The sequence below is a fragment of the Sardina pilchardus genome, chromosome 7 (genome assembly GCF_963854185.1).
Source record: "Sardina pilchardus chromosome 7, fSarPil1.1, whole genome shotgun sequence".
In the NCBI taxonomy this organism is placed as follows: domain Eukaryota; kingdom Metazoa; phylum Chordata; class Actinopteri; order Clupeiformes; family Clupeidae; genus Sardina; species Sardina pilchardus.
Window position 1 is genome coordinate 22192641 of NC_085000.1, and position 16709 is coordinate 22209349.

General features: G+C 44.9%; 2 protein-coding genes across 2 annotated transcripts in view; one reads left to right on the top strand and one right to left on the bottom strand.

The window, feature by feature from the left end:
• Positions 1-7510: 7510 nt before the first annotated feature.
• birc5b (baculoviral IAP repeat containing 5b) lies at positions 7511-9274 on the bottom strand. The gene is made up of 4 exons (XM_062540058.1): positions 9077-9274; positions 8551-8660; positions 7900-8017; positions 7511-7707 (listed from the first exon to the last, which is right to left on the bottom strand). The coding sequence occupies exons 1-4, from the start codon at positions 9251-9253 to the stop codon at positions 7630-7632; spliced, it is 483 nt and encodes a 160-aa protein (XP_062396042.1). The 5' UTR covers positions 9254-9274; the 3' UTR covers positions 7511-7629.
• A 2046-nt stretch (positions 9275-11320) lies between these two features.
• The window catches only part of znf385a (zinc finger protein 385A), an 80499-nt gene continuing 75110 nt past the window's right edge, over positions 11321-16709 (top strand). The window contains exon 1 of the mRNA XM_062541305.1: positions 11321-11806. Within this exon, the coding sequence (XP_062397289.1) occupies positions 11794-11806 (13 nt within the window). The 5' untranslated portion in view covers positions 11321-11793. The remainder of the gene's footprint in view (positions 11807-16709) is intronic.

A 16709-nucleotide genomic window follows, 5' to 3' on the forward strand; every position in this document is an offset into this window, starting at 1 on the left:
TCTGACTAAACAGGCTTCAATAAACACGTGTTCAGTTTTGTTTGTATTGTTCCTCTCCCACTTTTTAATTTGTAATTTCACAAAGGGTTCAATTAAAGCACCATTAAATAATTGCTAGTGGGAGATAAAAAATAAAAAAGTTGTTTTCTATGTGCATTGTGTAACTGAACCACATTTCACACTGTTGTTCAGCAGCACAAGAAACTAGGACTTGCTCTACTTTGCTCCTTTGGTTGAATATATCCGGACTGTTTACACTTAGCTTTCCCCAAACCTATGCAGACACACAACCCCACACACTAACAACAGGGTCTCCCATCTCATTATCCCCCTCTCCCGGCTCCCAAGTCAGCTGTGACCCCGATCCCTCTCTCGGACCAATCCCCTTTTGTTCCACGCTGAACAGGAGAGCCGAGCGGGGATCTGAGCTGTGATTAAAATAAAAAAGTGAGGGATGGAGAGATGTGGAGGAGTGGATGTAGGGACATTAAAGTGCAGTCTGAACCCTCACTGCCTCTCTCTCTCTCTCTTTCTCTCTCTCTCTCCCTACTCCTCCCTTTATTTTTTTGTCTGTGGTTGGCACTAATCCACTGACCAAACAACACGGGCTCCCACTAAATGAAAGGTCCTGATCCGTAGGGGCAGGACTAGGGATAAAGCATTGTGATTAAGATTGTATTAATGGGGCCATAGGAGGCTGGAAGGCTTTAATCAGTGTCTGTGCGGCAATAATCCCTCCTACTCTTTAAGCTGCAGCTAACGCTGTGATCCTGCCTCCTCCTGAGTCACACGTCACACACGCACGCTCACACTTGCACACACACAGTTACTTGCACACGCACGCATCAACTCATACAGCAATGTGTACAAATATGATCACGCTCCTAACATGTGTATTATACACATTCAAGCATAGACATAGTGTATACGTCTACACACACACACACACACACACACACACACACACACACACACACACACACACACACACACAATGAGGGACCAGGTGAGGAAAGGTGGTGCCCAGATGAAATCGAGACGCCTGGTACCAGAGAGGAGAAAAAAAAAGAAAAGAAGGGGAGCAGCTGGAATCAAGAAAAGGTGGGAAAGACTGAAGATGATGATGGAGAGAGCAAGAGAAGGACAGAGAGAGAGAGAGAGAGAGGGAGGGAGGGAGCGAGGGAAGGCAACAATAATAGAGGAGGAGGGATGAATTTGTGTCCGGCGCTAAAGCTCAAGCACACTGCTTCACCTGCACCTCATGGGCATCTCCCTATTTGAGGTCCCCATTGAGTTACGCTTTGCAGAGACAATCCTCTACATTCTAAAACTTGGATCTATGGAACAGGCCAAAGGGATTCCTAGAAGTCATTACTTGTCAAGTAGACGAAGAAACCCCAAATCAATTCCTGAGTAATGAAATAGCACATCATATATTAACTACCAAGCAATGTGAACGAAAATGCTTGGTAACTTTATTAGTTCAGACTACAGGTCAAGAAATGATTACATAGAAAACATATTACTGTGAGCAGAACAGATCATCTGGGTGAAGTCCAAAGTATGAGACTACTTAGTCCTCTCTAAAAACAACTCACCAGACAATTTTGCTGTAGGCTACGTACCTTAATCCGAAAATCTTCTGCTGGTTATTGCAATAAATCTGAGCTGTTTTATACATGGCGGCTAGAAAGTCACCCAGTGGGGTACTTGAGGGCCGTGAGCAGGTGGCGGAACATGTGAAAGGAGCTCACCTACGCCGCCGAAAAAGTCTGACATATGGCCCGGCGAGGTGAGGCTAAAGACTTTTGAATGAGGGCCGCGTCTGAAAGGAAGGTGACAATGTGGGGAGAGGGCCGCCGGCCGAGGGGGCTGAGCCGCGCCTCCTGGGAGTGGGAGTGAGAGAGCGCGGCGCGCGGGGAGCCCGGGTGCCGGGGTGTCGGGAGTTAAAGAGCTTCTAATGGGATCTGGATGCTGTCGTGTTTACCCTGCCGCGCCCCCCCTCTCCACACGCCCACTGCATTGTGGAGCCTGCCCGGCTTTGAGGCCTCACAATGGGCCAGAGAGCAGGGACAGATGGGGGTCCCTTTGGAGGAAGGCACAAAAAGAAAAGTAAGGTAGGAGGGCCCAACGGTGTGTATGTGCATGTGTAAGTATATGTGTGTATCTGTCTGTGTGTGTGAGAGAGAGTGTGTGCATGTGTGTGTGTGTGTGAGAGAGAGTGTGTGCATGGGTGTGTGTGTGTGTGTGTGTGTGTGTGTGTGTGAGAGAGAGAGTAATCAGCAAGCCCTTCTGCCATCTTAGATAAATAGAATGAGAGAATGAGTGAAAGAGAGGAGAAGAGTTATGGAGGATGTGAAACAGAACACAAAGAAGCAAGTGAGGACATGGGTGCATAAATATGTTGCATTTGCAGCGTGGGGGAGCAATTGAGCCTGAATGGTCTTGTTGATTCCTGCATGCTTATGAGAGAGGAGAGAGGAGTGGGGGCTGGGTGGAAGGGATGGAAGTGTCTAGAGCAGGAGTGAGCAAAGACTGCCCACAGAAAGCCAGAAGGCTGGTCAGAGTTCAGGTTTTGGTCCGGCTAAGCAAGAATCAGAATCACAATCAGAATCAGCTTTATTGGCCAGGTTTGCATAAACAAACAAGGAATATGACTCTGGTTAACTTTGCTCTCAAAGTACAACACTCAAACAAATAAAACATAAAAGACTAGAAAAACACTCCGCTTGCATTGTTCTTCCTAGGTTGTCATACATTTGAACTTAAACTATTCAGATCGCTACCACGTGGCCATACCATGCCATTACACCACTAAGCTAAATACATAAACACCTCTGGAATCCCGACGGAATTACAGATCAATTTAATTGTTTCTTCCTTGGGTCATGTCCGACCTTCCCTGAAAATTTCATCGAAATCCATCCATTACTTTTTGAGTTATCTTGCTAACAAACAGACAGACAGACAGTCAGACAGACAGACAGACAGACAGACAGACGCCGGTCCCCGATGAAAACATATACCTCCTTGGCGGAGGTAAAATATAAAACAGAACAGTAGAAATAGAATTAAGCAATAAGCCCCGAGAGGCCGTGCGTTATACTGTATAATGGAACAGCTAAGGGGCGTTGTTAGGCCAAAATGTCCAAAATAATCACTTGCTGCTGTATTATAATTGCAACTTGTTAAATAGAATAAATTCTAAAGGCCTACGAAACTAGCCATCAGTCGATTGCGTAAATGTAGGATCTGTTCATGTCCCCATTAATTGTAGATGGGACATTCAATGTTGTAACACCATACCATCACTAATATACAGTACAGTGTGTGCTAAATGTACAAACTGAATATCTTCCATTGTAACCTTGCATGTTGTTGTTCTTTCAAGGTACTTCCAGAGAATTCTTGATCATAACTTCCACCTATACATAAACACACGCACACAGGCACACACACACACACACACACACACACACACACACACACACACACGTCACCATTTCCAAAGAAATAAGAACAGCCCCATTAACTTGATTATCAAACTCCTGTGCTCTCAATGACATCCTCTGCCTTTTGTCTGTGATGTTTACATACACATAAGCTGGCCTATTAGTCACTGGCTCATCATCTTGGTCATGTACATGAGTCAGTCCTACTCTTGAAACTTCTGTTGATACTGTGGAGATGATGACAGACAGGCACAATTGAACACACCAACACACACACACACACACACACACACACAAAATAAAAATGGCAAACATACTCTCTCAATAGGGAAAGCATCTGTTTGCTGCCTATCTACTTTACTTAAATATTTGTTTTTCGTCCTTTTCAGAATTCCTTCAGTGCAGCATGCCTACTCATCAGTAGCCTCACTAGCCTGGAAGCCAGACTGAATTCAACATACAGACTACATCAGGCTAACTCATCAGCACATTTGAATGGGATGAAATTGTCTCTGAGACATACACACTCACACATGCACGCACACACACACTTACTGGTGGCCTTGGGTGTTGCCATTTCTGAGAAAATCCAACACAAAACCTGATAGGTAGGTTGATTCATGGATAACCTACAACAATATCAGTAAACGTTTCATGAAGGAACAGTATGTGTGGTATGTAAATGGGGTAATGCCCTGCATAGCCAACAATAACATCTACAACCTCTGGCAAAAAATATGGCATTGCCACTCTTGAAAGATGTAACGTTGATATTCTTGATCAATCAGATGGGATTGAGATCCAGACTGTTTCTTGGACATGCCATTGACTTGATACGTCTTTCCTGAAGAACGGTTTAAACATTCACGGAAAATGATTTTTAACACAAAACCTTTTTTCACTTAATGGAATGACAAAAGTGTTCAAATGTCAATGTATACTTGTTCATTTACTGTAGAAGTAATGACCGTCATATCCCTTGGTCTTTTACCTGACATGCCCATATAATCAGTGACTGTCACTGTGGGAAACTTTCTTGTTTTCTTCAGGCAGTCATCCATATTGTATTTTTCAGTGGAACAAAACGAACGTTCCAGCATCAGCTACCTGCCCTATATGCAGATTTGTGATTCATCTTTGAATATCGCTTTCATCCAATCATCCACAATTCAAAATCGCTTCTCTTTAGCAACCAGATGCAAATGGAAAAAGTGGAGATGTTAATACGTTCAGCCATCAGGAAAGACATATCAAGTCTATGACTTGTCCAGCAAGCAGTCTGGATCTCAATCCCACCAAAAATGTATGGTGAAACTAAAGAAAAGGCACTATCCAGTAAAGCTGGTCTGTCAACTGCTGTTGGACAAAGTTGAAACCTGATTGATGAGGAATAATGTTCTACATTAGTGAGGTCTTTGCCTCAGAGAATTCCATTATTCCAAAGTCCATAATTCTGTCCTCTGCGTGAACTAAAAATTGATTTGCCTTAAACTGCTACAATTTTCGCAGATGTTTTGGAATGTTCCAGAATGTTCATTTGTTACAGAAAAATATTTTTGAAGCACATCTGTTTTTCTTTCGATTTTCTAAAAAAATAAAACAGTGGAATGAACATCCTCCAAGAGTGGTGATTCCATCATTTTTGCCAGGAGTTGTATAGTCTTTCTGCACTGGAACTTTAATTATGGAGACAAATGATATATGACTCAATTGACCAAGGCCTGAAGATAAACCAAATATTTTTTTTGTGAAATCAAGAGCAGGACCAGCAAACATTTCTATATTTCTTGTTTGCCATTCAGATCAGAAATTACTAGTTGTCCATTCCTGAATCATGCAAGAAACATTTTTATCAATACTATATCTAAAGTTTTTACTTTGGTGCACTCAAGAGTAGCAGACAGAAAAAGAGAGCACACATGATGATGCCTCTTGGGCAGAGTATTATAGAAGGTGGCATGTTTGAGTGAGGAAACAGTAAAAGAAAAGTAAATGGAAAAGGAGCATGGAGAAAATAAGGATTTGTCCAGTTAAAAGTGCCATAGTTTAATCGAGGGTGCAGTTGTTTTGGCTTTACTACTATTCACATGATCACATTGTGCCCTGGTAATCTGGCCACGGGTAGACCTAGACATTAGACCCATGGCCGTAATGTATTCATCCCTAATCAATGACATCAGACAGAACAACACAGAGGGGAAGAGAGAAGGTGGGAAGAGCAGGGCTATGGAACACTATTACCATTTTCAAAAACAATTTGTATATGGGACATTTTCAACCCGCCCTCCACTGTTGACTCTATGGCTACTGCCCTGAATCCAAGAGAACCTCCCTTGTGCCAAACTTACGTAGATGTCCAGTGTCTACTCTAGATCTGTACTCTTGTTGCCTTTCCCCTCAAACACTCCGTGCACAATCACACTCAAATTTCAATCTCTCTCCCATGTTACGTCCTGCTAAACATCATCTGGTCAACTCCACCAAACCTCACGCTTTGAACGACAAACTTGAGGCCTGTATAGTTTTACTGCATGATGGGATGAGACGAGCGAGAGCACCGTCACTTTCTTAAAAAGCCCATCTCGTCACAAGATGAGGCTATTTTACGACCACCTATATAGCATTCCATGCTGAAGAGCCCCAATCTCCAGTAAGTGGATGAGGAGGAGGGGTGGGGAGCTGTGGGAGAGGGGAGGCGGAGGTGGAGAAGCCGTCTCTGGGGACCGGTGAGAGGTGGGGCTGGGTGCCTGGGAGCGCGCCTGAGAGGGCCCTGGCTCTGGCCCGGGCGCGCTGAGTGGAGCGGAGGGAGGGCCCGGGCACCAGAGCAACAGATGGGGCCTAACGCGAGTCTCAGGTTGTAAAGTTTCTGTTGGGAACATCTGTCCGTTTTTCCATCTGCCACAACTAGAGGGCTGCCACGCGCGAATGGTGGCGGAAGTGTGGCGGTACTCGACGCACACCAGTCACAGATGACCGCAGTGTTCAACCGATGGCCTATGGGGACAGTGACATCATGCATTTAAATACAGGCCTACATTTCTCGTGTGCAAGGATCAGCAATTCTTCAAGGACCAGTTGCTTATCTGTGGTATTAACAGAACAAGATGAAAATATAGCAAATAAAACAGTGTGTTGCGTGTTGTACACAGTCTTAATTCAAATACATTGTTATGACAAACCATACTGGCTCCATGAACCCGTCCACTTCAATCTTTAGAGGTTACATCATCTATTTTTTTTTTTTGTTGAGAAAATGTCTTCTTTTTCTATTTGCTCTGTAGCAGGGGGATAAAGGAGAATTAAGCAGCTGATCAGGGCTCAGTGTCCAGAGTGTTGCATTAGACATTAATCCAGGACAGAGGAAGGGGGAGAAGGGATAGGATCACTAATCCCTACCCTACCCCCATCTCTCTCGCACACACACACACACACATACACAGCCATATCTCATCTATAACCAAGACCTTCTTATGATCAAAATCTAAAGAATAAAAAAAAACCCAACAACAACAACAAAAAAAAACCCCACAAGCTTCCACTTGTTCACAAAACCTCCATGTGAAAACATCTAATTCATTGTCAAAACACCCGCTCAGGCCTGGGTACTTCCTTCACTTCCACTGTAATGCTCATACCATCATTCACCTTTTCTATTCCTCTTTCCAGGCCCTGGTACCTACTCTGCCTCTAGAGACCTTCCTTAACTCTTCCTCCCCATCCCAGACTAGGCTTGAGACTAGAGGAACAGATGTTACTAAGGCAACAGTTGGTATTGAGAGGGAGGGGCTTCAGACCATCTGGCCAGGGTCAAGTTGTGATGAGAGGAGGGTAGAGGGGGGGGGACTCCCAAAACATAGGCAGGCAGGTTACGTAGAAGTATGAGATAAACACATTCACCCTTACATACTTGGCTTACAGAAATGCTGAGGCCTGGAGTTGAAGCGGGCCCATGTTGAGGCACCAGACATCACTTCCAATAGATAAATATCTGACACAACACCACCACCTTGTGGTTTTTAATTGCAGTAAAAATGATAAAGAATGCACTACTACAGGTGTGATGTGCTCAGTTAACACTACAAGGGCCATTTATTACAAAAGCGTTCATTTTTAATTGATGCAACTATTAGTAAGAACATACAATAACAATTCACAAACAAGAACAAGAATATTAAAATTACATTTTCTGAATGTTTTTCTTTGCCGTATCCACACAGTCACGAAAGTGTGCCATCCTCATGTGGGACAGCTTTGTCTGTTGGAACACAGAGGCAAAACAAACAGAACCGTTTAGAGAAAGTTTCCAAGACAAAAAGACAGCAGACTTTATAGCTCAACGGCAAAGACGATGTGCAAAGGACTTCTTCCAGTTCATTTGAATGCCATCAACTTATATGCCAACTTGGAGTCTTCATGTAATGTCTCGAACCCTGTAAGGAGGACTTACAATGAAAAGGCTGAGTCGCTCCTTGCTAAGATTCAGATAGTCAGCCAAGGTCATTTCACTGTGGTCCTTCTGCATCAGCAGGAAGGGGCAGTTAGGCGTTCGCTTGATGTGTTCAGCCCTGGATGTGCAAAGGAGGAGATGAACCAGCCTGCCCCAATCACCATTACTTACAAATTATACCACAGACACCATCAAGACAGTCCTGTGCCGCTTTAAAGAACTGCTGTGATTTAACAATGCTTTATTCAAATTTGAGTAGCACCAATTCAAACCGTAAGCCTGAAGGCCTTGCAGAACCTGCAATAATAGCTTCTTCCTATTAAAAGATTCTCCTTATTACCGTGCCAAATGAGTATAAGAACTGCCCCCCCCCCTCTCCCAAGTGGATTCTGAACTAGGCTCTCTTGCTGAACACTAGAGCCCATAAGGTATGATGACCAGATGTTCACGACCATAACCGGAGACATAATCCCAAAAATGTTTCAATTTGACTATCAATCTGATTGAAATAAATACAGTACAGGTTGTGCAGTATCTTCAAAAACCTGGGACAAATGTCGTTTTTCTGTATTTCCCTGGGGACAGGCAACCAAAAATGGGGACCGTCCCCTGAAACCGGGGACGTCTGGTCAGCCTACCATAAGGCCATACCTGGGGTCATCCTGTGGCTCCCATCCTTCCAACTCCCTCAGGCAGAAGAAGCAGCAGGCCACGTCAGGCTCGTTCTCGCTTGGACAATGGACAAATCCAGCTTTGGCCATCTGAGGGAAGTAGGCTATACATTCACACTTTGGAGGTGAGCTGAACTTGTGAACAATTTGTAGAAGTCTTAAATTGTTTGCCTGAAATCCTGAGGCACGTAGACCTACCTAAACACCATTTGTAATTAAATATACGTCGTGTGACCGTTTGGAGTGCTGTCAACACACCATTAATCGTCGAAAATAGGAGTCGAAGAACAGGTCGAGGCGCTCGAGAAACGTAATAGAATCCAACACCTGCTCACATATAAATCACCGTGCTGTCTAGATATCACTTTCAAAATATTACACGCTCAAGTAAGCCAACACAGCTTGTCGCACACGTTTAACCAAACAAATAATATTCACACACAACTTGCGGTTTTGGAAGTCACTTTTTTTTTAGCATGGCCGACTACAGTTTATAATGTGCTCACCTGCTCTGGAGTGCACAAGCAATCCTCTCGAAATGGCCAGTCGGAGAAAGTCTGTAACCGTTTTTCGTAACTGTACATTTGATCAAAAGCGTGAAATCGCGAAATCATTAACTCGGTATTGTCCATGTCTGAACTTAATGCTAAGGTAAGCGCCATGAAATGTATAGCCAATGCCATTATATCAGCTGATTCATTAGGATAGGCCAGAGCGGGCCTATGGCAGTCAGGAGCGGGAAGTGCATTCTGCTTTGACCTGCGTGGCATTTAGGTAGGCCTGGAATAGGTACAGATTACTTCCACATCACAAATGCTGTAGCCTACCTTATGTCTTTACGGCATTGAGGTTTTAAAATCCTGAAGGCCTGAAGTTAGAGGCCTATGCGGGGAGTGGTTGATAATGGTAGCCTATGGCCTTTTCTTAATACACTTTTATATACTTAGCCTACTTTGCAATGCATTTTGTCTGATTATTTAGTTTTGACTGATTAATTATCCCACCACGACAGCAACGTACAGAGAAGGTCACACATGCCCATTTATGATTTTGAACGTTTTTGAAGGATTTGTCTCCATCTGGTGGACAAGTGCTGGTGTGCTTCGGAGTCCTCTGAATATGCACAACAGTAGTGAATCAGCGGAACAGATACTGAGCACACTGATAGCTTTCAAATAATGTGACATGAAGCCTCAGCAACCCTGCTATTTTTTTTTTTTTTAATCAATACACAGAATATGTTTAGTTGGCTACTGTGAGAGCAAAGTGCAAAGCAAAACTGAGTGAGATGTTGCACCGAGGTGACGTGTACAGGCCCCAGTGGGCCAGTTCTCATAAAAACATGAGCCAACACAAACACATTTGAGATAGCATGACGAGGCAAGCCGTAACATGGCTGCACATAATTAGCATCACATGATCTTTCTGCAGTAACAGAAACCCACAGTGGGGCCTCCAAGACCCCCCCCCCCCCCCCCCAAGACCTGAGTTCTCAATGGTTCCACCCAGGTTCTAGCCTGGAGTGAGTCCTGCACACTTGCAGGTGAGGGGACACTGGGGAACCCTGGACGGCGACTGACAAACCGGCCGACAACTTTAATGGTCTGTGGTGTGAACTTCCCGGACCTGTTTATGGAGGAAGGATTGGACGACTGTCACTGTCACCCTGTTCCTGTAACTCTATCCCCTCTCCCCTCGCAGCTGAAATGTGCTTACGACTGTAAACTGCCCTCTCTCCTCCCCTCCCCTGCCCTTCTTTGGGGGGGTGGTGGGGAGGTGCAGGGCTCCGTCCTACCCAGCTTGGGTGGTGTGCTGAACGCGGGCTGAGCACAAATATATTCCCGATAATGTGTGATTCTGCTGAGGAGCACAGAACGAGCGCGACTCGAACAGCGGGGACAGAGATAGAGAGACAGACAGAGAGAGACAGACAGACAGACAGAGATAGATGGGGGCCCTTAAGGGAATCTCTTGCTCGCAGGAGAGTCAAACACTGAAACACACTCCTTGCGTCCTTGTTTTCAGTGTTTTATGTGCATAATACGCGGGCGTTTCCGATTACGCGTTCACATTGAGCCTCAGCTGCTGGGTCTCTGTTGCCACTTGGGAGTCATCGGTCCTTGTGTGTGCGTGTGAATGTGTGTGTTTGAGTGTGAATAGGTGTATTTGTGTGTGTCTGGGCATGTGTGTGTGTGTGTGTGAATAGGTGTGTTTGTGGGTTGGAGCCATCAGCTTGAGACCTAGCAGCACATGTTTCTGGATCGTGACAGCTCCTTTTCTGCATAGTTTTTTGTCAACTGGAATCTGTTTCAGATGTGCCTGGAAACATCTGTGGAAATTGTTGTTATTTGTGTGTCGTTATCCTTCTCTGTCTCTGCTCCTGTCCCACTTTCATCTGGTAAAGTTCAAGTCCTGTAACTGACACTGGGATTTAGATGGAGAGATATCCCCTTTTTAATATACCACTTGTGGGCCTCCTTGATGGATGTGGATGTATTGACATTTAGAAGGCAGCGACTGTCTTTCCTAATAGCAGCCTATGTTTCTGTCCCTCCCCTCAAGGAGTATCTCTGTTCCTTTCCATGCCTTCATTGACACTTGACTCTCTTCCCTCCCTCCCTCCCTCCCTCCCTCCCTGTCTCTCTCTCTCTCTCTCCCTCTCTCCGTCTCTGTCCACCTCTCCCTTTCGCTAGCACAGTTGTCCACACTTATTAAGATCCCCGTGTGATTAGCCGCTGGAATCTCCTACACTTGTTCTGTATTCTCACTGTGGTGTGAGAGACTGGGAGAGAGAGAGAGAGAGAGAGACTGGGAGAGAGAGAGAGAGAGAGAAAGAGGGGGGAAGGGAGAGTGACAGAAATGATGTCTGTAGTTTCTCTCTTTGGTGAGTCTCACATGGCCCGTGTTGCTGTCGCTGTGGCTGTGGCTGTGCGCTGTGCTCGTGCGGGGGACCGACTGGCGCTCTGACTCCAGGAGCTGGACCGGCGTTGTTTCCGATCGGGGAAAGCCACTTCGTCTCCTGCGGTTTTCCGCTCCTCGCAGGGGGGGTCCTCCGGAGAAACCGCTGTTCATGCCAGAAAGGATTTGCGTGTGGAAATAGTTGTGTGGCCCGGACCGAGCCGCAAAAAGAGGAGAGCGGAGACGCGCGGCGTTGAGTGTGTGGACACAGGAGAGAGAGAAAGAGAAAGAGAGAGAGAGAGACGAGAAGAGAGAGAGCATTATAATGTGGGGCTCAGGTAAGAACATCCTGATCTCTTCTGCTTGCTCAGACAGGCTTTTGCATGTAGAATTGAAAGCATTGGAGATGCACACTTGTGGAATAAATTAAACCGTGAAACTGTCATCTCTTTGAGGGAAGTGCTTAAAATGAAAGTAAAACATAAAATTGAGTTTACAGGGAATATATTTTGCTGAATCTACAAGGAAAAAAGAAACCGGGTTATCATTAAAAGCAACTTAGGCTTATGGCAGATGAACAATTTAGGACTGTTTAATGCAAAGCACATGCACAATACAATGCAAACAGCATATTGACTCACTCATTGGTGTTTGTTGTTATGCTCATCTCATTTGGTGATGTTTGCAATCCAAGATGTTCGGTGCTATTTGTCATTAAAACACTTGGCCCAGACTGTGACAGTATGACAGTGGGGAGGGCCTAGGGGAGCAATTGAAACAGTCTGTTGAACTCTGCTATGAAACTCAAATTTGTTTTAAAATCTACTTCACCATCAACATCTTTGTTGCATTTACCTGCTTTCCTTTGTTACATCTCAATGATTTCCCAAACCATCTCCCAACTTATTTAAGTGTCTATGTGCTCTTCAGGGGAAATTAATCAATCACCCACAATGCACCACTCTATCCCTACATTGGCTGCCCCGCTCTATTCTGGGGGTATAAATTGAATTTAGAGAGGTTTAAATATAGTCACCCCAACTGCCTACATTCTTAATCCTTCAAGGAGTTTGAGCCAGCAGTTCCTTTAGCAGGGGGCTGACAGGTCCACCTGTCCCCTCCAGAAAGCCCCCTGAAGACTCATCTCTGACCCCCAAATCCAGAGCAGCGCCTCTGACTGAGCTGATAACCCAGCACACATGTTCCAGGGTACGACTCTCACACCATGGGCCCACACAGACACGCATGCCTATTCATGTTCCTATGCATATAGCATGGATTTGATCTGTGTGTGAGGGGTGATGAGTATTTCCACAGTGATGAATGCATTGGTTATCTTATCTCTGATAGCAGATGCCTCTCATGTGTATATATCTGGTTGCTGGTGTTTGCTCGTCCTCCTGCCTCCTGAGGGGAGCATAGGGGTGAGGAGACACTCAACTGCAGTCTGACAACAACACGCGCGTTTGAGCCAAACGCAAAAAAAATGAGGGAGAACTTTCTTCTGTGAGATGTGGTAGAAGGTCAGAGTGTGTATGTGTCCTGGTGTGTGTGTGTGTGTGTGTGTGTGTTTGATGTGGTTCGGGTGCGGAGGCTGGGCCACGGAGGCAGTAATGCCGTCAGGAGCCTCTGTGTCCTCTGCTTAAGGTGTGAAGTTAGCAGCGCTGTGCGAGAGGGTAACAGTCAACATCAACATTCTCTTCATACACGCAGAGAGGTGGTCTGTGCCAAAAAGGGGGAGCATTCGCACGCACACACACACCCGCCCACACACACACACACACACACACACACACACACACACACATACATACACACACACACATCCATAGTTGTGCATTGCGCTCAAGAGTTAGGACTCATTTCCTGGTCATCTCAAGAGTTTTACATTTTGACATGAGCCCTCACTTCGTGCTTTTTTAATCTTGTCCAGTCAAATCAGTTCTTACAGGGGTGGGTGGCAGGCTTTCAAGTGTAAATCCACTACCTTTGCGGTGCTTAGACACGAGGCAAATTAATGTAAATTCATTTGACAGTTGCTGCATAATGTTGGTTCCATACATTACCTACACACTGTCATGGAGCCTGCCTCACATTTCAAGAGATCTATCCCATCCTGCCGGATCAATATTCTATTTTAGTTTGATCATCCATGGGGCTTGCAAATTGATACTCATAAGCCAAGCCCCAGTCTGCTGACAGTGTTTCTCAAGGGCAGGCAAAAGGACTCATAGGCCTCCCTCCAAACATAAATACAAATCCTCAGTGTATTTAAGCATCAGGAGAGTCTGGACCGGAGGTTTATTTTGATGTTTACTGTTTAACATGACCAGGCAGGGGGCAGCCATGCTTTGCTTTTGGCTATCTGAGAATGCTGTACAAGGGGGCCAAGAGGGCCAACAGGAGCCAACAGCAGGCCTCCTACTTTCTCAGTCACTCTGTCGTTGCAGATTATCGTGTTTCCTTGAGAACACGTGTTGGTGAACGATGTGTGTCATCACTGTAGTAGTCTATCAAACAGGCCAAACCGAAATGTCTTTCTAAAAGCAAACTGGCAGCAGGCCTAAATGAGATGTACAAATCACGTGAAGTCAGAGGGATTTGTTTTACATATGGTTGCAACCAGAATGTCTTTTAAGTAAGGGATAATGTGTTGTGAATGGATAATAATTATCGGAAAATGAGTCCCGACAAGATGAACAGAGCCTCAACATGCAGTGAAGGGGGTTTGCTTCATCCTGAAGGGACATATTTTCCGATAATTACCAGCAGACAATACATTATCCAATTACATTGCCAAAACGACCAGTGGACAATACATTGCCAAAATGAGAAAATAAACTTGTGTCAATGTGTCTTTAGCAATAACTTGGCTACCCTTTTGTGACTTCACTTCCGCTAACTTGACAGTTGCAGGTGTTGCGTGGCTACATCTTACTAGCTGAATTTCACTTTCAGTTAAATTCCATTGCAATAAGCGAATGGATTTGTTGCAGATTGATATGAAAGACGTGAATTAAAACCACAAAACCCATTGTCATTGACAGTGGTCATCATATAGATTTAACAGATCATCTCAGAACGTTGAGAAGGCCCATTCATGTGAATGGAATTTTCTGCAGCATTCTTAAGAGCTCTGTAATAATATCTGTTATTGACAACACAATCTTGCGAAAATGTAATGCGATTCTAATCTATCTAATCTAACCCTAGTTTCACCATTCTACGTTACTTCAGTAGATTATGTGTAGACTAGACTGAAGTAAACTCAAACATACAAACACACACATTGATCAACAGACAGATAGCAAGCTAACAAGATAGAGAGATCTGTACATTCCTGACTGAGACAGATATGTAGACAAACAGACCGATGGAAAGACTAACATTACTGTAAGGTATAGGTGAAAAGAGCATATACCGCTTCCCAGGCTCATAAATGATATTCTTCAGTGCTTCCCAGGTTCTGAGCGCCGTTTAGCACAGTGCGATGGCAAACACAGCTCCAGCATTTTTGCCTGCTCCTTGCCACTTTGACCTTTCTAAGCAGTCTCTAAATTCACCACCCTGCCGTCAGGACAGGCTTCCCGCCCTGATGTATGATGTGTGCCCAGGGCACAGATAATAACCCCAAAGTCTCTTCAAGAAGATAAAACGAGCTGACAGGATTTATTGGGCAGGGGAGAGAGGCAGGCTAGCCCGGACTAGAGAGGGCTTGTGAGGGACGCTGGAGGACCTGAGGGGCAAGCGAGCGCACAGACAGTGCACAGTGTCCAGGGCAGGCAGGGGCTGGAGACCAGAGGCTCCTATTCATGGACTACTACTGTAGGTGTAAATTTGGTGTCATTTCAGCCCCAAAGCCATTATGAAATGTGGTAACATGAAGCTCCTTTGCCTCTGGGTGGAATGCGGAGCAGTTGTTAAGGCGATCTTTTTAAGGGGCTGAAAGGGACAGTGAATGCCATGCAAAGTTAAGTCAGGCTGACCCACTAACATGAAAAGGTGAAACATTCCTCTTTTTTTTGTGTGTGTGTGGGGGGGGGGGGGTTGTACTTGTGAAAAAAGGCTATAGGTACAGTATGTGTTGTTTGTAGGAAGGGGATTTTAATGGAAGCTGACAGACAGGCTTAAAGTTCACCGTATCACTTGAAGTTAGTAATGCGTTTGACATTTTCAGAAAGAAAACAAAAAAAACCAAGTTGATTTGGGAAGAGTAATCAGAGCAAACAAAGCAACACAGCGGGCTAGCTGGCCAATCTCTTGAAAACAAACATGACTGACAAAGTGGCGTCTCTTGTTTTGAAATGTGTTCATTTGTACTGATGGATAATTCTGTTAGCTTCACCGTGTCAAGGTAGTAAGAGGATTTATGCTGTATGCTTATAGATATCACATATCTCAGTGAAATAACAGCAGTGAAGGGACATAACATGAGGCTCTCAAATTCCATTGCTCAAATTCAGTTCCATTGGACTTCTAGGAAGTTGTGCTATTTAAAAGGAAATTGAAATGAGCAAAGCCTAATGTGTGCACAAAGCATGCTCAAAAGTAAAACAAGAAAATCATTAAAAAAAATCACTGAAACTGTGTGCACTATTCTAAACGCTGTCTAGTGCATTCCACTTCAGTTACATTTTAATGTGACCAACTTACATTACGACTTCATGCGGTGTGCAAAAAAAAAGTTTATTTACCGATCATAAAGATAGCACCCATACCACTAAAAGGGTCCGTCTCCTTCCCCAACTTACGCAACCCAACACTGCAGGCCACCTCTAAAAATACCCCCCCCCCCCCCCCGCTACTATGATTACATTTCCCTGTGCATATTACAGCGCTTTACGGTGTGTCCTGCACTATGTGAAACTGCTGCTTTATGTCTTCATGTGGTAAGGTGGACGTGCCAAGAGAAATCCCTTGTGTGCTTGTCCAGCTAGTTCCTGTATTTACCCTCTTCCAGCTGATGGTGGCAGGCAGAGGTGTCTCCATTTCCGTGGCTTCATTTCCAGGCTGGAGGCCATCCACCTACTGCTCTCCAGGAGAGCGTGAAGTCCTCTGCAGTGTGTGTGTGTTTGTGTGTGTGTGTGTGTGTGTGTGTGTGTGTGTGAGAGAGAGAGTGTGTGAGAGAGAGACAGATAGAGAGAGACAGAGAGAGAGAGAGAGAAAGAGACAGAGACAGAGAGAGGGAGATAGTGTCAGAGCAACCTGAAAGCTGTGATGCTGTATTGCTACCAGTAGGGG

Excerpts from the sequence above, each read along its gene's own strand:
- birc5b (XM_062540058.1), bottom strand. The coding sequence starts at position 9,253 with ATGGCATTGGCTATACATTTCATGGCGCTTACCTTAGCATTAAGTTCA. Across the intron at positions 8,661-9,076 it reads GCTTGTGCACTCCAGAGCAG|ATGGCCAAAGCTGGATTTGT; the intron begins GTGAGCACATTA and ends TACTTCCCTCAG. Across the intron at positions 7,708-7,899 it reads AGCGACTCAGCCTTTTCATT|ACAAAGCTGTCCCACATGAG; the intron begins GTAAGTCCTCCT and ends GTGTTCCAACAG.